The 25,342-nt window shown below is 38.7% G+C and overlaps 1 protein-coding gene across 5 annotated transcripts in view; it reads right to left on the bottom strand.

The window, feature by feature from the left end:
- SLC10A7 (solute carrier family 10 member 7) overlaps positions 1-25,342 on the bottom strand; it is a 144,107-nt gene that overhangs the window by 87,148 nt on the left and 31,617 nt on the right. For 4 of the 5 annotated variants that reach the window (XR_013956801.1, XM_080617520.1, XM_080617521.1 and 1 more), the window contains one exon: positions 6,828-6,866. Coding sequence is in view for 3 of the 5 variants with exons in the window: in XM_080617520.1 (XP_080473646.1) it covers positions 6,828-6,866 (39 nt within the window). In the remaining 2 variants the exon portion in view is untranslated. Of the gene's footprint in view, positions 1-5,181; positions 5,207-6,827; positions 6,867-25,342 lie in introns of those variants that run through there. The other variant, XM_080617524.1, reaches the window with a different exon arrangement.

Raw genomic sequence — 25,342 nt, 5'->3', positions numbered from 1 at the left:
GACCTCATAGCAGCCTTCCAGTATCTGAAGGGGGCCTACAAGGATGCTGGGGAGGGACTATTCGTCAGGGACTGTAGTGACAGGACAAGGGGTAACGGGTTCAAACTTAAACAGGGGAAGTTTAGATTGGATATAAGGAAGAAATTCTTTACTGTGAGGGTGGTGAGGCACTGGAATGGGTTGCCCAGGGAGGCTGTGAGTGCTCCATCCTTGGCGGTGTTCAAGGCCAGGTTGGATGAGGCCTTGGGTGGCATGGGTTAGTGTGAGGTGTCCCTGCCCATGGCAGGGGGGTTGGAACTAGATGATCTTAAGGTCCTTTCCAACCCTAACTATTCTATGATTCTATGATTCTATGAAATATATTTATCTTTTAAAATACAGTATTTAATTATTTGGGGGCTGCAAAGAGAATACAAAGTGATATCTTTAATGGCCTACTTATTGGTACCTTTAAATAAACATTTTTTCCTTTTTTGAAGAACTGGCTGCTTGAGTCCCATAAGTCTGATGGAGATGAATTAAATGGTCAGTAGCAAAAGCTAATGGGAAAACTAAGAAAGTAGTGAGACCAGCTACAGCCCACATAGCTTATAAACATTTGACAGCTAGTAGTTTCATTTTTTGGTTTTATTTAGATTTCAATGCATTTTCCTCTTAGACATTGAAAAATAAAATACAGGGACTGATCATTGGCCTTCTAGAGGATACACTTTTCTGAGTACTTCACAACATATTTTCTTTCATCATCAGGTTACTGTTACCTATCCTTCATCTCCCTAACATTTCAAAGATAACCAACAGTAGGGCTGTTATTTGTTAACTGGTTCTTAGACAGTCTGCGCTGTCTGGTCCTGTCAATCCCTACTGACTTCATTGGTCTTTTCAAATCTGACAGACCACACGGTAGGTGCTGTAATAAGCAGATTTTCACTTATCCCCCACCTGATTCCTCTCAGTCCCTTGTGAGCAAGATATCATTTACTTCTTTCTAACTTCCTGACTATTGCACCTTTATACTTCTTCTATTTTAAAAATGGCTGGACAGACTGAAGGGGTGGGGGGGTGTGTGTGCACAAAGACAGAATGAATGAATGACTACTGGGATGGGAGCATGTGCCTAGCCATCTCTCAAAATAATCACGTTATCAAGGGTTCTTTTCTCAAGTTCACAGTAACAGTAACAGGTCGTCATCACAGTGAGCTTTGTTACTCTGCCTTGCTTGTACCAAAATAGAACAAACTCACTCAAACTTAGGAATTAAACTGAGCATGCTGTACACTGGAAGCACAAATACACAGTAACAGTGAAGGCCTACACATTTTCAAATGTTGGTAGACCTGGAAACTGCTGATGGTGCCCAAACTTACATTGAGATTTCAAATAAAGATAGCAGAAACCAAAATGAGGATGTTAAATAACAATGAGAAAGTTGGGCACCAGACACAAAATAAGAGAAAGTTACAGTAAAGAATCATAAGTGGATCCCAAGACTATTTATATTCCACGGAATCCAAACTCTTCCTGACAGGTACATAGTATCTGGTCTAAAGACTCACTGCTGCTGAGACCTGCCATCCCCTTCCACTCATGCAAAAACCTGTCTTTCAGGGCTGAGGTGGCTTCCCAAGTGGCTGATTAGCAGGAAGAACTTGCTCAGGATTTTGAGAACTACCCGAATCAAATTTGGAGCACAGTCCAGCATCAGCACTGTATTGCTTCAAAGAGGAAAACGAGACCTCTTCTAAGAGTGAGGTGGTACACCACAAAGCAGCTCCACTTTGAAATAAACAAGACTGAATCTGGAATTCAGCACCTGTGAACAGATTTCCTGGCAAGATCTTCTTGTAAACAGCTAGCACAGTAAAAAGAGAATCCCAGATGACTACTCTGCCCCTTCTCATACTGTAAAGACACAATTAAGAGGGAACAAAGGGGTAAACAAACATTTGCCTGGGTTTAGAAAAATATTTACAATATTTGTGCTAGAAATAGATAAGCCAGATAAGAATATTTATCCTAGAAATAACTAATACTAAAAAGTGATAAGAATAAAAAAGAAAAATAAGAAAAACAAACCTAAATCATTCAACATCCATTAAGCTAAAATAAAGTAAATAAATTCAGCCAATTGGTTATTTCCATATGTGTGGATTTCTTTAAATAGTAATGAAATCATTGCTAAAAAATCTATTGTTATTAAAATAAAAAAGTTGGCTCAGCCTACCAAAATTAGATTTGTAAGTTGCTGGTCATTCCCATAATTAAATCTGTGTCACAAATTTGCAAGAAAAATGGACACTATGACTAATGCATTTACTTGCTGCACTAGTGCTGTCAGGCTGTGTAAATCATTATGCCTGCTAAAGCAGAGTAGGTAAGAATTCCATACATTTTCATTAACCAACTAGGCTTTGTGTGTATGTGAGAAACTAACTTTTAGATTCCCTGCTAGCTCTAGCTTTCATTTGGAAAACAATGTAACTAAAAACACCAGCCTTGATTTGATCAGCCAAGTGGCTGCTTCCAAAAATTATTTGAGTTTTGGACAATACAAACCATCTCTATTGCCCTCGAAAGATGGTCAGATAAAACAACAAACAATACATACCTAATTTGGACAAAGGAGGTTAGTGAAATGATAGGCAGTTAGAATAGGTTCCCACCTTCTGAGTGATTTATGTAGCCTGAAGACATAACTTATTTCATCCCATAGGTTTCAACAAAGAAAGCTAACCTATTCCTAGACAGCACTGGAAGAAGTCTCAACCAACACTTTCCAAAAGGCCACCCTTTGCTCTGTTTTCTCAAGAATGCAATGGTCACCAGAGCAGAGTCCTCTGAGTCGACTTCATGTCACCACAGACTTTCACATCTTGGTTACAGTTCTTTGTTTAAGGTGAATCTGATGGCTGTTCCTTTCACACTTACTGTTCATAACCCCGAGGCATCAAAGAGTAAGACAACTGGCTCACATCACAACCTGCATACTCTTCTGTTTCCAAGTCTGCTCTCTCAAGCACTCTCTTCTTGTGGAAGAAAGAGATTAGATAAGACTGTTTCTAGTCTAGCAGTGCAGAGCATTTTGAGGACATCCTCTTCTAGACTTTAGGCCCTCTCCTTCTTCCATGCACATGGCACTATATTGTCACTGTAAACTGAGTTTAGCTCTCAATTGAGCACGTCTCCAGTGCAAGAGCAGCTAAATGATGGACTATGCCTTGGTGAACTTGAAGTCGAACGAGCTGAGCCACTCAAGCAAAAACCATGGAACAATCATTAGTGAAACCCGTTTTGCAGTATCCTGCCTATTGCTCTGCCCTTTAGACATTAACAAGCATTGTTTTTCTGTTGAAGCACTTCTAGAAGCAGGCTAGAAAGGCTTAGGAAGCACAGTAATGCATACATTAAGAATCTCAGCAGACCCATACTTAACATCCCAAACAATTTCTTTAGCCTTGAGGTGTAAAATTATCCTCTCCCACACAAGCAGAAGCAGCTACCTCAGTGCTTGCTTTCTCTCAGCAGATCTTAGTATACATTTACACGCTTTACAGTAGCAACCTTGCTGATAACCAACCAGCCAGTATTAGTAAAATGCTATCAGATTTTATTAAAGCCCCATTAAAAGGAAAAACTGAAATCACTTAATACGTTCCACAATTATTGTAAACCAAACTGTTTAAACAAGGGGAGGAGATAATGATATTAACTACCCAACTCAAAGCAATCCTCAGTGGTATGATTCTAAATATCCTCTTGGCTGAAAATTATGTAAATTGAATTCATCTATTGTTAGCTATCACTAATCTAGCTACATATAAATTCTTTTCTGTAACAATTAGTCCTTTAAAACACTGTGTTTTAATTAGACCCAGGACATTATTAAACTAAGTGTGAATATGTACATATAATTCCATGCATTGTTTTGCCAGTATATTTATAGGAATATGGGCTTTGGTGGAGTTTAAAAGGAATTACTTTGTGACTGGATTAGTATTTTTTGTAAATCTCTTTACCAGTGAAAACACCTCCAGATGCTTAATATAAGTATGTTTCTGCTTATCGAGACATATTTGGCATTTCTACATTTTGCTTACCACAATGTGTCCCGTTTCATCTAAATAACTCATCTCAGTATCATACTAAAATTAGGCTCTTTTCCTTCAGACATTTTGTTCCATGGCTTATTTTTCTCAAGGCCCATTTTCTAGTCTTAAAAAAAATGAGTAAAGAGTTAAAAAAAAAAAACAAATACAAAAACAAAAACAAAAACAAAAAAAAAACCACAAAAACAAAAACCATGCCCCCGCCAAAAAAGGAGTTAAAAGCCTATCACATCTTTCAGCCCTTTCAAATCAGTTTGCTTCTCACTATCATATACAAGCACTGGCCCACAGGACATAGTTTGAGACAGGCAACAGCATACTGTCCTCCTGGCTTTGTCAGGGCTACACATAAGTGCAGCAACCTGCCCACGTGCTACACACTGTAAGACAAGGAACGTGAGAAAAACTGCAACCTTGCCAATGATCAGATATTTCCAAATTATCTCTAGGACATGCATACGGTTATGGTCACAAAAGCATACAGCTGCATCTAAGTCGATCCACAGACAGGACATCATCAGACCAACAAGACAAATGCAAATGTGATTTAGATTCATCATAAATTAAAGATAAAGGAAATAGGATCTCTACCTATAGCCAAGCCTGTAAGTTAAGCACCAATATAAACTGATGGACTTCCAAAAACATCACCACAAGCTCATTATTTTCTCAGAAACAGGCCAATTATTCTTATATTTCATAGAACAGTTTAGTCTTCAAACAAGAATATTTATTTATTTACAACTCACCAGTTGTCCACAGAAAAGTTACAAAGTAAGTGACCCCATGCTAGTGACATTCAGAAGCCATTCAATTAAAGACCAAGTAGACCTATAGTACAGTGAAACCGGTAAACAACTCCAGCTACTTATTACAGTCCCTGGCCTACCATCAACCCATTCTTTGTAATTTGATTTTGTTAAACAATCAGCAATTAAAAAAAAAAAAAAAAAAAAACCCGCAAAAAAAAAAAAAAAAAAACCAGCTGGTCCTGTGGTTTGATTCTGGCTAATCTTGAATATTCTTGAAAAGTTCTTCCTGGAAATTGTTTTTAACAAGAATGTTTTCTGCAATGCTGCTCCAAGATTTCAAAAGAATTCTGAAGTGAATAAAAAGCAAAATGGGGTAATTACATGTGAATAGAACTTTCCAATGATTTACAGAACTAAGATTAAAACCAAAATCAGAAGTATTACATGAACATACCAACTAGCTCAGCTTCTTTAACTGAGATTTCTTTGAAGAAAGAAGAAACAGGTTCTAGAGATTAAAATATGTTTATGTTGCTTCACCAGGAGCCGGCATTGTAGTCAGATGCTCTGGGGCCTAAATTCTTATTTTAAGTCAAATGACATTCTCCTAATGACAGCTGAACAGAGGCTTTCGGATATTCAAGGAAACCTCCTGAACCAAAAGCTAGGGACAGCAGAGAACCAGGAGCTTGTGCCAAAAAATGAGAGAAAATACCATGCACATACACAGACTTAAGAGTTGCTCTAACACTGGGATTCCACAATTTGAGGCTGAAAGTACCTTCTTCCCATTGGAGGAGGCCATGATAGGTGACAAAAAGGAACAAGTATTTGGGAATTGATATTTTAAAAATATGAATGGACATCTATACCCACAAAACAGAAATCCATCCTCCTGACCTTAACCTAGTCCCTCAAAAAAGCAACAGCACAATGCATAACTTCAAAATGCCACAAGTTTCTCTTTTGGCAGTACGGTTTTACATACTTAAACTCCAAACTCCAGCTTTTCATAAACTTAACATGCCTAAAGTTAGTTATTTTGTACTTGCAGTTTTCATTTTAATTTCCTAATTTGAATTCTTTTGTCATTCATTCACTTTATACATAATAGTCTTCCTCTTGGGGACACAAGACCAGAATCACAAACACACACATCTAAACATGCACACTTTAAACATGCACAAATTTTAATAAAACAAAAAATAAATTCAATTATTAGCTGCATAAACAAAACAGTCACAGTAGCTTGCCTACATATGAAATAATTTGTATTTAATATTCATTAATGTCTCTCTAAATGTATCAATAAAAGAAATCTATTCTTTCTTTCTTCATACATATACTTATTTAGTGTTCTTTCTGAATTTTTGTAGCCCATTAGGCCCAAAAATACTGGTTTTGCTTTTACAGAAATGGTTATATTTCCATCTGGATTGATTGCTTTCCCATATCTTGCTATTTTAGTGTGTTCCTCAGAGACATTGAGTGGCTTCACTGACAATGAAATATGCTAAACAAATGACAAGTCACTGAGTAAATTAGCATCTACTCTCTGATCAGCTGGGTCATGTTTTCTTTTCAAAATCCATGGCCTCTTGATAGAAAATAATGAGTATTTGATGGGCCTTATTAGAAAAATCAATATATTGATGCCCATGTCTGAAACATCTGCATAATAATAGTTTCTGTTAACCCATTAAGGAGAAAATTAAGATGTGTTTACACATTATTAATTTATCATGAAGAGAGACAATTTATTCACTACTGTTCTCAAGAATTCAACAAAAGAAAAGAAAATGTAGTATCTGTATTTAATGCCATGGTGACATAAATTGAAAGATGATTCAAATTTTTGCCAGCTAAATGGCACAATTCCACCAACACTAATGTGAAGAATACAAATACACATGATACTGTTAAATATAAGACTATTAAAGCACTTGCTATAAATACTGCATTACTTACCAAAAAACTTCCAAAAGCAGAATTAAATATAGCAGCTGCCTGAAGAGAGAAAAAGACAAATATCAACAATGGTAAAATAGCGATAGTACAAGAACAAAATGTTATTCCACTGCCCAAAAAGCTATTAGATTCTCCAAATACACACATACACAGAGACCATTAGGCAGTTAGCCACTGCTTAAAAAATTGCCAGTGGTCTGTAACTTACGAAAACTGATAGATTCAAGCTTATGCATTCATAAATAATCGCTGAAATGGACAAAAGCAAGAGGAGAAGAAAACCCTTGCCTTAAGAGGAAACACCCAGAAGAACTAAGAATATTACACAGCAGCTTGGGCTCACTGCTTTTGCTTTTACTTGGCAGGAACATCTTTATATATTTACCATTAATCAAAATAAATATAATCTGATTTAACCAAACCACTACATTTTCAGAGACTTTTAACTATTTTAATTGAATAATCATCAGGCAAGCAAACCAATTTAATTGTTCATAATAATAAAATATTGACAAAGTCAGACATTTCTGTAGACTGTCCAACAAATTTAAAATAGGAACAACAACAAAAATACCCCAAACATACAAGAAAACCACTCACAATGACCCCCCACTCCTGAGGCCAAAATGTTTACTCCATAAAGTCTTTTAAAATAAGGAAATAAACAATTTTGATAATGACTTTAGAAGTGTTGGTGCTTACCTAAATATCCAGGAAACATAAAGTAGCAGTGTTATTTCTTATGATTAACTCTTTAAATTCCAGGAAGTTTAAACCTGAGTCTTGAATAATAGTTTTTCCCATTTACCAAGAAAGAACAGAAATTCTTGTATGGCAGCCAGTCTGATGATGAAAAGCCAGACAGCAAAGGTAAGAGGAAAGGAAGAAGGGAAATCTACCATTTACTTGAAGATTTAGAGCAGAGTCAAATTAATCACCTGGACACTTCCAGCCACATATTAATAACAAGTGGATCCTAGGAAGTTTAGCAAGTTTGAATAAAGTCCAAAATCAGGGTAGGAGTTGTAGCTGAACCTGCCTTCTGCTCCATAAGAGGATGCAATGAAAATGAATGGATAATGAGATCCTTGGCTCTAGAGAGCTTAGCTTTCTTATTCAAGTTCATAATTAATTCAAAGCTTTGATAATTTCATTAGATTCCTCCTCTGCTGGCCCTATCAATAAAAGATGGCACTGGACCACAGCTCCTCAGTGGCCCAAATACAAAAACAAATGCAGACTGGGAAACCTTTGCTGACTTGCTTACTAACAGGGACAATGGCATATGGTATTCCATGTTGTGGAGGAAGCATCTGAATAGATATAGCTAAATAAAACATTATAGTTGACAGTTGTAAAGTACAATAACATATTTTAACACCTCTTCCTCATCAGTATTCCATTTTTGAACATAAAAAAAAAAAAAAGGCACAAGTCCAAATAGCTCCTCTTGTCAGAGATCACAGCTGAAAGCCAGAGTGAGTACTACTTAAAACAATTCTTCAACAAGTGTGAATGAAATCAGGATTTTCTACTTGTATTTGAAGCTGTGCAGCTGATCCTTTCAGGTGGCAAGAGAGAGACACATTACACCCATGCACACAAACCTAATGCAAGGGATCAGTTCCAACATAGGACACATCCTTGCAGGTATCTTTTGTTAATAAATCCCTTTTAAAGCCGCTGTTATTATTATGTTAATAAAACCATCAGGTTTACCAAGTCTCTTTGGCATTAGCTGGGCACTTGCCATTCTTACACAGACTGTATTTCACCACTTCAATCTGGTCCCTTTTATTACACCCTGTCTCTGAATCTATGAAGGAGGATGCAGACTTCCATTTTTAAGCATACTTAAAGATCTCTTCCTTGCGAAACAATCTTTGCTATATAAAACAGTGTAAATCAACTGTGAAGGTCTGAAAGACAGAAGCATCTGGGCTTCACTTCTGCAGCAGAAGGCTGGGAGGAAACTTAACAGTCCCCTCCACCCCATGCAGATTTTGTGTGCAGAGTGACAGGTACATTTCTGCCTGCTACCAAGAACCTTATCATTCACCCTTTTCAGGAAAGCTGGTGAAACCCATATAAAATGAATAGAAAGCACAAAATGTAGCCCTTCCCTCCCCAGCATGCCAAACTTACCCCCCCCCCCCGTCTCAAAAATATCTGGCTTTGCCAAAAGTTGGGTTCAGGCCAGGCTTTGCTTGCAGTGCAGGTGAGCCTACCAGACCACGTCTACCAATGCTAAAGAAATAACTTCAGAGCTAGATAGCCCTCAACTGTTTCCTCGGTCATTTCAACAGAGAAGAAAGCAGTAGCTGGAAAGAACAGATACCCTCAAAAGGACACACTGCATCTAGTTCTAGCCACATCAGTGGCTACCATTTCTGATTTGAGGATCATTTATAGGCATAAAAATTTTTACCTAAAATATGCTGCAATTCCACTTCCAGGAATGCACCTGTAAAGGTGGAAGGGAGAGATTCTAGATGGTTCTGTGGTGGTGATACTACATGGTGCTATTTTGGCCATCAACAAACTTTTCTTTTTACCTTCCTGATCCACCCAAAAGAATTCTGATTTTTTAATATTCTCAAGAATCTAACAGGTACTAAGACAACAATCTCAGACAAATTTTATGCTTTACGTATTTGGCCATCATGTGCAAAAGTCATAATTCACAATGGTCCAGGAGTACACTAGTTTGCAATTTTTAATTCCCTTTCTCTAATGTGTCAGAAATCTTCCATGGCAGCTGATTTAACATTCATTACAGGCAAGAGAAGAAAAAACAAATAATGCAGGAAGACTGGAAATTAAGCTAAAATCATTCAGATGATTTGCCTCAATGAGGGAGAACTTACATATGTCAAGTACTCTACTTGCAGTTTTCTTTAGAAACATTTCCCCTGAAAAATAAACTTAGAAGCAATTTTTTCTCCTGCCCACAAACCTGTTCGTGATTCTGGTTCAGCTTAAAGAAACCTGTAGTAAACTGAATCAACTGCTCTATTTGTAATTATTAATGTACCCTAGTACATGACCCTGTAGAATTTAAACACTCTGTGCGCTTCCAACTCCCTTCTATCAAGAGGGATAATATTGCCTACATACCTCACAGGGCATTGTCAATATTAATTCATTGCTTAAAAAGCACTCTGACATCCTTAGAGGGATGATACAAATAAACATTAGTGCTGACACATGATACAGCTAGGCTCCTCATTTGCTATTTGAAACATTTATTAGTCACTATTACTGTATAACTTCTTTAGTGTTTGCGCCTTTTGTACGTCAACAGATATCAGACTATTTGCAGTCAGCTTAAATGAAACAACAAAATATGAAAACATTTACAAGTCCTTATAATACTCCAAGTTCAGATTTGCATGTGTTTGAAAACTGTTCATTGCACTTATGATTAATATGTGGGGAGCAGTCTCTAAAATCAGTAACACGATCCTTTCAAAAGGTAAATGCATGTACTGAAAGGTGAGACCACATTCAAAAGCAGTAGTAACAACCAGGCCAATTATTTAAGTTTACATCAAGTCAGAGACAAGACTAAAAGTCACTGACAGTACTCTTAAACGAGCTAGTACAGAAGAGCATGTATGTCTCCCCTTGAGTTTAAAACAGTACACACTAGGCTCCACCAAACAACAAATTTAGTTAATATTCCGCAGATACAATTTCAGTCAACTCTGTACATCACTGGGCTTGAGGGAACTCTCTTGCTGATCTGTAATTCCAGGAATGATCATCTAGCCTGGAGCACTTTCCAGTGAGAAGTAAGCAGCCCACCTCTGAAGGAAACCTATCTGTCAGAAACTTTTCTTTTTCCATACCTGAACCTAACAAAAAGCTTTTTGGTATTGAACAAACCTAAAGAAGAGCATTTTGGTATCAAACTAACCTATCCTGGAATTTATTAGACCAGGTATTTTTTGATAATAACGTAGCAGGACTACATTAAAAAAGAGAAAAAGATACAATGGCAATATTTGAAATATCTGGGTCAAACCCCAACATTTTATCATTATCAACAGGATTTGTATGAAATTGTCATGCACAGCTCAACTGGAGCTGTAGTTTTCTTTACTGCAGAGCCACAGAGACACAAGGTGCCTCACGGTTTTATATGTGGACTACATAAAATAGTAAAAGGCTTTTTCACCTATAAATATATTTTTAACTCTAAAATGTTTGATTCTTGAGTGTCATTTGGCAGCCATTAGGGAGGTAACCTTCCTAAATGTACTTAACCCTGTGCTTACCCCCAGGCACCCTGTAGCTGAGAGAGCACATGCTACATACATTAGGACCTGCCTGAGCCCAAGTCGTCACCAGTCTGTGGAAAGGACATTCCAGAGGCAAGGCCACAGATGCAGAGAAATGAAACTAAACAGAAGGAAGCAACCTAAGCATCACACAAAGCTGCGCTGTGTATACCCACCATTACCTGAGGTTAAAACCTTACTATTTTCAGACATGCACTAGTAGGATATACAGCTCAAGTACCAGGCCCAAGACTAAATATCCCATTTAACACACATAGCACAATGAGGAAGAGTAGAAAAGAACTGGAGAAAGACAAGTACTCTAGCAGTACTACTACAGGATTACGCAGTAGAGGGCATAGAACACAATATGGTAGTAGAACATTTCATAGTGTTCATGTAATTAATGCAAAATGTAATAGATACATCTCCTATTTAACAGGGAGAAGAAAACAACAATGAAAAAAAAATACTGCAGTGATGGAAATGGTTTGACCAAACAGCACAGAAAAGAAAAAATTATCTACCCAAAGAGATCAGTGTAGATCGAGAAGGTGGAGGAAGAAGGCACGACGTCAGAAGTAGCTTGAATGAGTTGGCAGAGTCCCTTTAAACAACTCCTTCAATCTCCTATTTAAAAATAAAATCTCATGTGAGTGTTACCGCAGCTCATGTCTTAACTGCTGTTTCCATTAATAAGATGCTACAGCTCTGTAGAAAGCTATTTGCCACAGCACTGTTACTGCAAACAGAATATAAATATACCTAATAAGGTTTAATCTGTATTGCTGTTCATAACTATTCATCTGAGTTCAGACGGGAAAAATACATATATATTCAAGTTCCTGGTTTTGAGCACTAAATTGAATCAGGTGCCCTCTTCTCTTAAGAAAATTAAGTTGCTTTTGTGCAAGAGTGTTTTAATGAGAACAGAGCCTGCCGACATTGATAAATGGGAATGACACCAGAGAGAGCATGTAAGCAGGACAATATGTGCATGTTACAGTCTTACAGGCTATTTTTCACTGACTATCCTGAATGACTTTGCTGTTTCTTAAGGGGCCTATTAATCTCAAATTTAGTTATTACACAACGTTTATTTGAACATATATTCTGTGGATGATGACAGTTAATAAAGGAAATCTTTTACAAGCTGTATTTTTACATATTGTTCCAACTGCAACTCCCAGTCATTTGACTCTATTGATGAAATAACCTAGTTATGATGCAGCTTTAAAAAAGGCACATATATTCAGATTCTTTTCTAAGCATATGGGGACTCTTAAATAACTGTTAAAATGCATATAAAATCCTTCTACAGCATGGTAAAAATAAAAAAGGCAGTGTTAACTGCTCCACAAAATCTCTAGCTGCACAGTTGCCCCCTCAGAGGCAAATCACATGCCTTTTTAACACTCCAGCATCATCTTTGAGAAACAAACAGGGCCTAGATTTGACTCTTGGAGATGTATATACACTCCACATTGAATTCAGCAGAAGTTGTAGTATGCATCTTACACATGAATTTGGCCTTATGTTTTGTATATGTGATAGGCTACCTCAGCAGTGGTATTCCATTGAAAAGAAATAAATATTTACACACCAACCCGCACCAAACCAAAACTACCCCTTAAAAAAAAACAAAACAAAACAAAACCATAAAAAACAAACCAAATGCAGCCTTTGATAATAACTAAATTTTGAGTCCAAAGAAATCTTACGAAATATGAACTGATGTTCAAAAAATCTCATTAAAGACAAATACTGAATCACTCATTTTTGTAAAGGAGTAGAACATACATGTAACCTTATCCTGTTAAAAAACCAAAACCATCAAAAACCCTACACCACACAAAAAAACCCTACACCCATCAACCAAGGAAACCCCAGAACACTAACTAACCCCAAGATACAGGGCAGATTTTGTTCTAATTCCCTGCTATGTTCCCTGTGGTTCAACACAATTTGTTGACCATGAGATCGACATCATCTAATCCCCAACCTGCCTCTACAGCTCTGCTGACAGTATGAAAACATTTCTTTATTTTCACTGTGTTCAATAAGCATCAGTTTTATGAAAATGATGCTGAAAACGCACCAGAAAATGAAAACAGAGTAACTAATATGCTGTTTGTTCGCACTTCAGCAGAGGAATGTCATCCAGAGAACATCTCTCATTGAATTGTGCATCTGAAGCTCTGCACACTACAGATTTGTTCCAGGCTGGCAGATGTTGCCATAGCCCAAGTACAAGTTTGTGCTGCTTCAGCCAGGCTCAGCATTCTGCCACAAGTAGTGCATGGAAACAAGCCAAGGGCTCTGCTAGCAGAGTTATTACCTCCTACCTCTTACTAGCCAAGTTCTGTTAAAAATCAGTCTTTCACTCCCCCATTTTTGTAGTTCCTCAGAACCACTGTCTGTTGGTAATAACATTTACAATACAAAACCATCCATCAAAAGGATGTCAAAAAGCAGGCTTTTTAGACACACTTATTTAGCGTATGTGGTGCTCTCAGTTGAAAGATTCCTCTTTCACCAACAGTTTCAGTAGTACTGAGACAGAGAAAGAGAACTATCCCCCTTTCTTTCCTTTCATCAGAAATGGTAACTTCTCCCTACCGTGAGCAACCAGCACAACTCAAGGGAGTTCTGGAGGGTCAGCATGGCATTTCTCATTCAGAGGCAGTGGGAGATGAAGACTGAAAGCCAGGAGAGTATATACATCACAGGTTTTTTTCCAGAGAGTAAAACCAGAATGTAAATATTTGTTGACAATTCAAATGGCAAACATTAAGCATTCAGGTCTCAGGTATGTTTATATGTCAGGCTGCAAATTTTCACTAATACTAATATAGATTAGTAGCAGGAAATCCATTTTGAGCAAAGATTGGAAAGCAACACTGTCCTGTATGACTGGATCATTTTACTTGAGATTACTTGCATAATCAAGCAGAATGAAAACAAAAGCTTTCATCATCAGTGTCAGAATGATCACATGAAGGAAGCCAGGAGGCTCTTTTTCTTAATCTCTTTCAGGAGTTGGAATGTCCATGTCAACACTGAAAGAACTAAAACTTGGTCTCCTCAAGTACAGAAGAGATGATTCCTGAGACACAGTGCACAGTGCCCAACTAGCCCAGGCAAATCAAGCTGTACAACACTGTCACTTTGTTCTTACTTACTTTGCTTTATTCAAAATGCCCCAGATCCACCAACAGCAGATGCTTATATGTCTGTGTAGCATTCAAAGCCAGTGCAATGCTCACGAGGCTAACATCAGATGAAAAGGCCTATCTAGGCTCTATCCAGAAACACAAACATAGGCAACACACACCTTTTGCAACCTCACATCTATCCCTTCAGGATGCTAAAGTCAAGAGATTTCCTCCTTCTAATAATCATAGTCTGTTTCCTTTCAACAATGAGAAGGGCTGTTAGCAAAGACAGCCACCCATACTCTCACCTCACCCTTGTGTAACTCAGTCATTAACCAGCCATGCCCCAAGCCCAGTGGTACCCTGAAGCTGTAGCTCAACCTTCCTGTCCACCCTATGTTTGCAGTATAAAACACAAAAGCAAATGGAACACTGTGCCTTCCAGTGCTGGTTCCTACATCACACATCCCAATGGGGTGGCAACATGAACATCTACAGTGGACTTTTGAATAACAACATGAACATACAGTTTCTCTTTTTCTCTCCTCTACTTAAAAATTGCAAATGCAAACATTAAGATTACTGCCCAGTGCCAGTGTAAACATTCAAGCAAGCAGTGATCTAAAGATGACAGACTCATGACAACACAAACTTTCTCATACTGAGTACATAATGTGTATAACTATCTGCAAACTTCATGCTCTAGCATCTGACCTCTTCCTCCACAAACTTCGTAAGGCTCTGCCATGTCAGAAAGCTCTAGGTTCCTGTGAAGGCATATAGCCAAACTTTTTGTATGTATTTTTCCCCAAATGGAAAGCCCATTTCCCTAATTTCCTAGACACAGTGAAACATGGCAACTTCCTATGAAACAGACCATGCTACACAATCAGAGGGCAAAAAGAAAAAATTCTAACCAGCCACTGACACTTTGGTATGAAATCTACCCACAAACCTTACATCATGCATTTGTTAGTGACACAAGGCTTATTACCTTAGCAGTGAAGACACTAGCTCTCTCACCAAAACAAATGGACTGCTGAACAATGATTTAATAAAGGAGGCTCAGCTGAACTGCAGTATACAAGTAACTGCCAACTTGATCCTCTCTCATGGTCAAACACTTCATAACCGTGAGTTTCTCTCTAAAAAAAAAAAAAAAATTACTGTAGAAGGTATCCTCAAAAGGATACAGAGCAATAACAACCTCCCAAATATACTTTTATTTAAGTTCACATTGTCTGAGATCTTAAGCTGTGATAAAAACACTTAAAGGTCTTGTCCCCTGATTCTCCTGGAGACACATCATCCATAACATGATTAGAGGTCTAGTTAAACAATGTATCCCACAACTCCAAAGAGTATTACTTCCCTGCTGAAGTGAAATGAAAGCACCAGGCCACTTTTTAAAAGGTGCCCTTTGCATTAACTGTAAGGCTCTGCCTGCGCCGGTATTTTTCTATAAATATCCCACTGTCATATTGCTTTCTGGGCAGTTAGTAGCAGAACCAAACACTTTAACTACTATGCCATTGAAACCAGCCCATAATGGCATTGTTATTAAAGTCCCTGTCACTACTACCACTGGGAGCAGCCTCACTATTAGTTGTGCAATGACAGGAGATGGGAAACAAAACACTACTGCAAGGAAGGCCACATCTTGGGGAGGCTGCCTGAAGTACTAGCTTTGTAAAACAGAAAGTAGTGTGGCCCACTGAAGAGATCCATGAATCCCAACCGCTGGAGCTCATGTCAGAACGTGTCACAGGTAAAAGGGGGAGATTTTAGTCTCATCAACAAATGTCTGTCTATATCTCAAAGTACAGTTACTTTTTTTGTTTTTAAACCTAGCCCAAAGGTTAGGCTTTACTGTAAGCCAGTATTGTATGGTGCTGGAAATCCCCTTTTTATGAGACCAGCCAAAGCTTTGCATGCTGCAATATTGTAGCAGAGGTAGAAACAGAGGGGAAGGAAAAGTAGCATAAGGAAAAGACCAGCACTACAGTGCTTCACTTCCTTCACTGCCTGAAAGTGAAGAAGAAAAGGAACAATCTGAATGCATGCAACTGCGTTCTTTTAAATGCTGCTCAGATACTTCTGTCATGTAAATTAACAATTCATATAACTAAAAGTTACACATACACAAAGTGAGAAAGTGCATAAATGTGCATCTTTACACATTATGTATCCCCAAAATCTGCCCAAGGAGTTCAACAACTTAACATCCAAGCTTTTTTTTATCTGAAAGCAAATTAACTACAACATTGCTATTTGCCACCACCCTTGTTTGGAAGCATGACCCAAATGTCTTTAAATTCTAATCAGTTAGTTGCCCCCATTTTCTTCCAAGAGGACTGCTACACCCCCTAATCCAAAGAGGGGGTGGATGGCGGCAGTAGTCTTCATTAAAGTGCAAGGATTAATACTCAAATGCCAATCAAGTCAAGGTCAGGGACACCATTTTACAACTACTTGGCTACCAGCTTGAGTACATCATAAACCACAAAAATGCTGAAACTGCTCTTCAGAATTTTTGTTCACATATATGTATTTATGTAATAAATACATATACAAAACATAGAGACTCAACTACATTAAAGATACGTTTATTACTTTCTTGAAGTAATTTACTTTATTCTCTAATAGGATAAAATACTATAAAACCACTACTTCTCTGAAGAAAAGGTAGAGAGAAAACATTAAAACCCATGGGTTTCATGTACGGAATTCTACCCATGTTCTGCAGATAGTAGAGGCTCACCAAAGAAATGTGCTGGGTGCAAGCCTAAGAAATGCACAAGCTGTTTTACTGCAAAAGGCCACAAACTTGCTGTTTGCATTGAACATGCACTTTGTGGCAGCATTCACTGAGCTTCTACAGTTTCCATTTATATCCAGAGTTGGCTGAAAAACTGGAATATCTGGCATAAGGGATATTCCCATACTTAAATATTTGCTCTAAACCCAAGATCCCCCAACCTCTAGAATTACCACTTCTCATACAATGACTGAAATTTTCTTTTTTAACCATTTCATTTTGGTGTTTTGCTGCTTTCAGCTGAATTGCTCTTGTGCCTAATAGAAGATGGCCTCTGCCTGTGTTTGTCACTGCACAAAGCTTTTCAGCTGGTCCACAGTGCAGCACTGTTATTAAATTCTTATGATGCGCTGAGAAGATTCAGGCAGGGAGATCAGTTTATCAAGAGAAATGAAAGCATGGAGCACCTAAGTTAACCTGAAAAATGTAGAGGACATCAAAATTATTTCTATGCAAAATTAACCTGACCTGAAACAAAATATTTACACATCGATCTTCCTGAAAGAAATTGGACACATTTCTACGAAGCCTAAATTGCATATACAGGGGACAGAAAAACAACAATGGAGAACTTCCCAACTCAACACAATTTGTAGCCCAAGTAATGTATTTCTAAGGCAGCTATTAAAGAACTAGGTGCACATACAGTATGAAAGAAAAATAAAAATGTAATTATTGGAAAAATACTCTTCCTATTGGAAAACACTTCTTTTATAACAATATGCCTATTTTTCAGCATTTTTTGGTTAAAACTATCTTCTCACATTACTAACAACCTGTAGAGACAAGATCAACATGTTCTGATTTGCCCACAAAGAACTCCAAGGAGAACTCAGTAAAGAAATCAGTAATTTTGTGTTAATCACAAAGACTCCAGCAGAACACAGATGCTCTTAATACCTCTTCTGTGATGGTTGTTCATCATGAGCACCCAATGAGGCAAGGGGCATGGATGTAAAATTGTACTCTGTCATGCCATCTAAGTCCAGAATATCTGGACCTACACAGTCAGACCAAACTAAGGTTGCAGAAGCAATCTAGATCCAGAATTCTTTTCTACCTTAAACTACTTCAATAACGTAAGATGCCCTATAATATATAAGTGGACAAGAGGGTATAAGAAGCACATTCACAACTACCAGGTCAAAAGAAGTGAAAGCAGGAGGTCCCCATGCCAAGAGAAGCACACCTTCTTAATAGCAATGCAGAGTAGCGACACATGTGAACATAAAGGTTAAGGAAAGGAGCTGGGATATGCAAACATTTGAAGTATAGAAAATGTCACCTTATACACTAGAAGCAATCAGAAATCCCATCTTAAACAAGCATCGAGTGCCAACTAAATTTACAAGAAAAACACTTCACCTATCATGACTTTATACCAGATAAACTAAATGCATAGCTGCATTTCATAAAAACAGCTCTCACTTTAAACACTTTAATTTAGGTTAACAGCTATTTCTTTAAGTGATCTGTGATCAGCACTTTGGGGTTAAAATAGACAAATAAGGATCTTAGAAATCACGTCTGGCTGGTATTTCAAGTTTTGCCACTGACAGAAGCTTGATAAAAGGCAGAGAAAGACTCTGTATACCAGTCATATCATCATCATTGGGGGGAAGGGAATCTGTTTATGAAACAGATTTTCATCTCTCACATACATTCATTCTAATACCAAGTCACTGTTTAGTCAATGCTATTGCAAGAAAGACCTCAGAAAAATATCACAACGTAGTCATCATCTCTTTGAATCAAAGTCCAATTTGCTCTAACACCATAACAAATATATTTCTGTAATCTGTATCTATTGCCTACTCTTGTGGAAGTACCAACAAAATTCAGAGTGATATACTTATCTATAATATATAAAAGAATCACATCACCGCTATAAGCTGTAGCATAGCAATATAGTGGCAGAGCATGAAACAGTAATCAAAGTCCTGAAAAATACACCATTGTCAGCACTGTACACTGGTACCAGTGTATTATAGCACCTTGGTTTAAAATAAATCAACCTAAGTGCCTGCTTTGGTAAGCACTTCGAATTCACTGTACATCAGCATTAGTGGGGGGGTAATGCACAAAGAAACAAATCAGAAAATGGGACTTGTAAATAACAATTCAATTAGCAGATTTATATTACTCATTTCCTAATAAACTTTCTAAACACACCTACGTGCAAACCCTCCTACAGCCTTCCCCCCTTCATTTACATATCTGTGCAGGCCTGCTCTTTTTTCTCGTGAGCCCCTTTGCCCTTTCAATCATGAAGTATATTACTCCACTGTCAGAGCAAAGCAGTTCCTAACAACAGGGAGCCCAGCTGGGATAGGAAGAGGGCAGCAGGCTCAGGCATTAACATAATAATCCAACTGTGTTCCCCCAGGCCCTTAGGGCAGACACCATATTAGGTAGGCCTCCTGCGCCTTCCGCCATCCGGGGGGAAGCCGCCAGATCACCTGCCCATCAACCTGTGGCAGTCGCCCCTGCCTCTCTGCGCCAGCTCCCCCCAAGCCCCGGTGCCCGATTACCTTCCCACAAAAGGCACGCATCCATTTTTCCATGTCTGCTTAATGCACCTGCTGCATGCCCTTATTTATGATTCGGATGTACCTTGCCGTGTCGTTTCCAGCGGACTCATTCCTTGCTTTTTAACTTCTGGGAAGACTGAGACTTTTAACAAGGCCTACTGCTGCTGCCAGCAGGAACCAGCCCTTGAAACAGAATTTCACATACAAAGCGCTGCTCTTCAGATGCAACTTTCAGCCCTACCTATCCCTGACAGAACGGGAAGGAAAACCCAAAAAGGCAGAAAGGCGGATGCGCGCCTTTGTTATTTCTGTGCTGTGCCATCCAAGGGAACAGGTTCAGAGTTGGCTTGCTTATTCTTTCTGGAGTTGGCAGCACTGGAGTATTTTCAGCAGCAAAGCTGCTTCACAATCTTTGGGACAAGGCCTGCCAGCATGCAGGACATGGCAACTGATTAAGGAATAGAGCTGGTGACAAGGCTTCAGCTGTACAAACACACACATAAGACATTTCCACGAATCGCCATATACAGTGCTGATTTCAGACGAAGGACCCATGAAACCATCCGGATTAAAGAAGGCCTATAATTTTACTACTCTTCCCAACTAACATTTCTTAATACCTAATAATTTTTCCCGCATTTCTAATGCTTTGGGTAGCAAACTGCAATTCAGAATACTAATATGCAGTTCCCCTACGCTGAGCCCTTTCAAATAAAAAGAAAAAAGTTTACATATATTATGCAGTATATTTCAATGCAGTTCTCTTACAGACTCTTTACAGTATATATGCTGCTTGTACAAGCACAAGCTCAGGTACTGAACCAGAAAGAAGAAGAATAAACACACTTGCCAGTAAAAGATTCTATTTTCTTCATATTGTATAAGACAAGCTCAAAGACTACTAGGAAAAAAAGCCTTTGGTTCTGATATAACTTTTAATTTCATTTAAAAATACATATTCTCCAATTCCCCTTAACAATGGAAGGCACAACAGAAATGTAATACTGTCTCATTAAAACAATGTTTTGCAGACTATGCAAAGCCAGATTTACTTGATCACTTGTGAAGCAAAATTTCCCTAACCTCATTAATTTTCATTTATCTAGCCCTCTCAAAGAAGGAAATATTCAGAAGCAATTTCATATTTTATTTTAAATGCTTGGGTGTTACATTGTCAGTACAAAGAAGTGTAATACATAGTAATCCATGTCACAACAGTCTGTCAGAGAAAGACCAGGTAAATAATGCTACCTATATAATTTAAACATTTTAGGAAGCAACCGTTAGGCAAGTTCTGTTACTATGATTCCTTGACTACATAGTGGTAACAAAAACTATACATTGTGAAAATCATGACACACTTAAAACAGATTTGCTTACAAGCAATTCATTCTCACAGCACAGACATTCTCTCTTGCCATCAGTGTTAAGCAGCATGCCCCTCTGAACTGGAAAGGCAGCTAAAATAGCCCTTTGCAAGGCATCTATTCTAGGTCACAAGGTCACCAATAAAACACTAGAATAACCTATGGGTTTGCAAAATATTTTAGTATAGTCAAGAGTCTTCTTACACAGGCACACACTCATATCTACTATGACTTGATTTAGACTTTTAGGACCTGAAATTTAGAGCGGAAGAGCTTTGACAACTTTCTCATGATCCTTCCAACCATTTCCTTTGCTTCACAAACCAAATACCATCACATTGACACATAAAACTGAACAGCATTTGGAATATTAACTACACCTCTTGCAGCACCTCTAGATATAAATTAGTTTATCCATAATCCAGAAAAAGGAGCTAACACTTTTAATTACAAGAGATTAGTATAAAAATCCCTTGAACACCTGTAGCTTTCTAGAGGTTTTGTGCTAATTCATTTCCTTCCTTCTCCAAATTACAGGTTAGAAACTCCACAGACCGAAGTAAAGATAAATTGTACCAGACATGATGGAAAATAAGAAATTCAATGGCAAGAATTCTCGAGCAAAAAATTGAGTATAATTAAGTCATCAAGTAGTTTTGGCTGTTGGTGGTGAATGCTTTGTGTTTACAGACATATTGCCACAGGATGACAACAGGAAACTGCAATGTTGGTTACAGTCATAATTTTTTCTTATTAATTCAGATGTTGTGAATAGAACATGTGAACAGAAACAAACTTGTGAATGGAAATATAGGGTTTTTTAATTATTGCATGGCATCATCTTTAGATCAGATCCATGCCTCAATTAAGTTAATAGGAGATTTTTAGACTTGATTTTACACAGCCCAAGGTCAGAACATTGCAATGGCTCACATAAATAAAGGCAAAGCTGTTGCTTAAGCTTCTGATATGGGATATGCCTGGATTGCGACGGGCTGTTTAAAACAGTGAACAGTCCTGAAATTACTAAACATAAAAGTTGCAGTATGGAGAGAATATATACTTGTTGTTTAAAATATCTTACGGCTATAAAAAAAACCATATTGCCTTGAAGTAACAAACTATTAGGTCCACGCTGATGATTAATTTCCTTCATAATTTATCCCTTAATTCAACCATCTTTGTTTTTCTTTTACACTGACTACAACCCTTGCTCTTTGATAGCTAACACAGTTCCTACAGTTTCATTCTTAAATACCGGAGTGGAGTACATCAGTGCAACAGACAACTGTTTTCTTCCACATATAGCTGTGCCAGCAGAACAAATAAGACTTTCTAACCCCTAGATGCTCACTATCCCTAACTAGAGAACACTCCTCCCACAGATTTATAGGGAGCAGTGTCTCTAGTTCCTATATGTTTTTTCCTGTAAAAGAGCTATTCCAAATTCATAAAGACTTTTGTAACAGAAGTACCCAGAATGAAGCAGTATTCATTAATATGCAATATAAGACCTTAATGTACTCAAACTTATTCAGCTTGCTGTGGTGGGTTTACCTCAGCTAGATGCCAGGATCCCACCAAAGCCACTGTACCATTCCCTCCTCCTCAGCTGGACAGGAGAGATGAAAATATAATTAAAAGCTCATGGGTCAAGATAAGGGGAGAGAGAGATCACCCAGCAGTTACCATCACAGGATAGTTTCGAGCAGCATGTGGCTCCCGACCAGTCACAGTAATGGCCCTATGTCTGGCACATGAATGGCATCAAATGATCCAAAATCCAGAGTGCCAATATCCATATGAAGACAGCTATTTCCTCTGCCTGTGAAACACTCCTTCATGGCTCCCCCTCCCCTTGCATTTTCAAGAAGCACAATACCTGTCTCCATCCTATGAACATTTTAATATGGTTCATAAGATTATCAGCTACACCTGCTGACAGCCATAAGGCCTGAAAGGTTAAATAACCCTGCATTCACCAGAATACTTTGACTACACATTTGTTTAGATGTTGGTTTTTTTTAAAACACTGCTTTGGGTGTAGAAAAAGACTGATGAGGTGTGCAACTGAATGGGAGTGGGGACAACAGAGTAGCAGTCATGGCCGTGTTTCTAACACTGTAAAAGGTGCAGGCAGCAGGTACACCTATGTCAACAGTAAAAACACAATATGCTTTCAGGCAGATCAGTTTTGGGGGTTCTTGTGCAAATAAAATGTTTTTAAGAGAGACTGTCAAGAGTGAAACAGACAAATCAATTCAGTCCGTTAAATCACTCCAGGGATCTTTTCCTCACTCACTACTCACTCAAAAATGCCTCTTAGAATGTTGAACACATGTAATACAGGCTGCAAACACATCCAGTGTGACCAGAAACTTGCACCCTCCCATTCAAACATATGCATACAGTATTTACCACGCATTAATGTTAAACCATGTTAAAGAAAGTGAGATTTTAGCAGTCGTAAAAGACAGGTATCTCTGATAACTAGAGTTAATTATTCAAAATAATTATCTGGGTCCATGGGTCCAGATGGGATGCACCCGCGGGTGCTGAGGGAACTGGCGGAAGTCATTGCTAGACCACTCTCCATCATCTTTACCAAGTCTTGGGAAATGGGAGAGGTGCCTGAGGACTGGAGGAAAGCAAATGTCACTCCAGCCTTCAAAAAGGGCAAGAAGGAGGACCCGGGTAACTATAGACCGGTCAGCCTCACCTCCATCCCCGAGAAAGTGATGGAACACCTTATCCTTGATGCCATCTTAAGGCATGTCAAGGATAAGAGGGTTATGAGGGGCAGTCAACATGGCTTTACCAAGGGGAAGTCATGCTTGACCAACCTCATAGCCTTTTATGAGGAAATAACATTGTGGATGGATGATGGCAGAGCGGTGGAGGTAGTCTACCTTGACTTCAGCAAAGCATTTGACACAGTCTCCCACAGCATCCTCATAGCTAAATTGAGGAAGTGTGGTCTGGATGATCAGGTAGCTAGGTGGACTGTGAACTGGCTGAAGGACAGAAGCCAGAGAGTTGTAGTCTATGGGGCGGAGTCTAGTTGGAGGCCTGTATCTAGTGGAGTGCCTCAAGGGTCAGTACTGGGACCAGTATTATTTAATATATTCATCAATGATTTAGATGAGGGAATTGAGTGTACTGTCAGCAAGTTTGCTGATGACACTAAGCTGGGAGGAGTGGCTGACACACCAGAAGGCTGTGCTGCCATCCAGCGAGACCTGGACAGGCTGGAGAGTTGGGCAGGGAGTAACTTGATGAAATATAACAAGGGAAAGTGTAGAGTCCTGCATCTGGGCAGGAACAACCCCAGGTTCCAGTATAGGTTGGGGAATGACCTGTTAGAGAGCAGTGTAGGGGAGAGGGACCTGGGGGTCCTAGTGGATGGCAGGATGACCATGAGCCAACACTGTGCCCTTGTGGCCAAGAAGGCCAATGGCATCCTGGGGTGTATTAGAAGGGGGGTGGTCAGTAGGTCGAGAGAGGTTCTCCTTCCCCTCTACTCTGCCCTGGTGAGACCGCATCTGGAATATTGTGTCCAGTTCTGGGCCCCTCAGTTCAAGAAGGACAGGGACCTGCTGGAGAGAGTCCAGCGCAGGGCGACAAAGATGATTAAGGGAGTGAAGCATCTCCCTTATGAGGAAAGGCTGAGGGAGCTGGGTCTCTATAGTTTGGAGAAGAGGAGGCTGAGGGGTGACCTTATTAGTGTATATAAATATATAAAGGAGGAGTGTCATGAGGATGGAGCCAGGCTCTTCTCAGTGGCAAACAATGACAGGACAAGGGGTAATGGGTACAAACTGGAACACAAGAGGTTCCACTTAAACTTGAGAAGAAACTTGTTCTCAGTGAGGGTGATGGAACACTGGAACAGGATGCCCAGGGGGGTTGTGGAGTCTCCTTCTCTGGAGACATTCAAAACCCACCTGGACACATTCCTGTGTAACCTTATCTAGGTGTTCCTGCTCCGGCAGGGGGATTGGACTAGATGATCTTTTGAGGTCCCTTCCAATCTCTAGCATAATGTGATACTGTGAAAAGTGAAGAAAAATTGTACTGAGTCTTCAGTTCAACAACAGCAGACAATGTAATCATTTAGTAAAACAGACATTCCACTCATGACCTTGGTATTTTCATCTGGAGGATTAAAAAAAGAGCAAGGAAGTCTTTTCTCTCTCTTCAGAAGCCACCCATTCCAAAACCACTACAAAAATTCAGAGACAGCACTTACAATCTTAGTTATTTCAGAGTATAACACGAACAAGTGAAGATCAATAAAAAAATATTAATTAGCATTTCATTAGAAATATCAGTATGGAGAAAAGCAGTGATGTGCAGACATC

This window comes from Psittacula echo (genome assembly GCF_963264785.1).
Source record: "Psittacula echo genome assembly, chromosome: 1".
Lineage (NCBI taxonomy): Eukaryota > Metazoa > Chordata > Aves > Psittaciformes > Psittacidae > Psittacula > Psittacula echo.
Note: the sequence above shows the minus strand (reverse complement) of the source record. Positions and strands in the feature narration are given on the sequence as shown.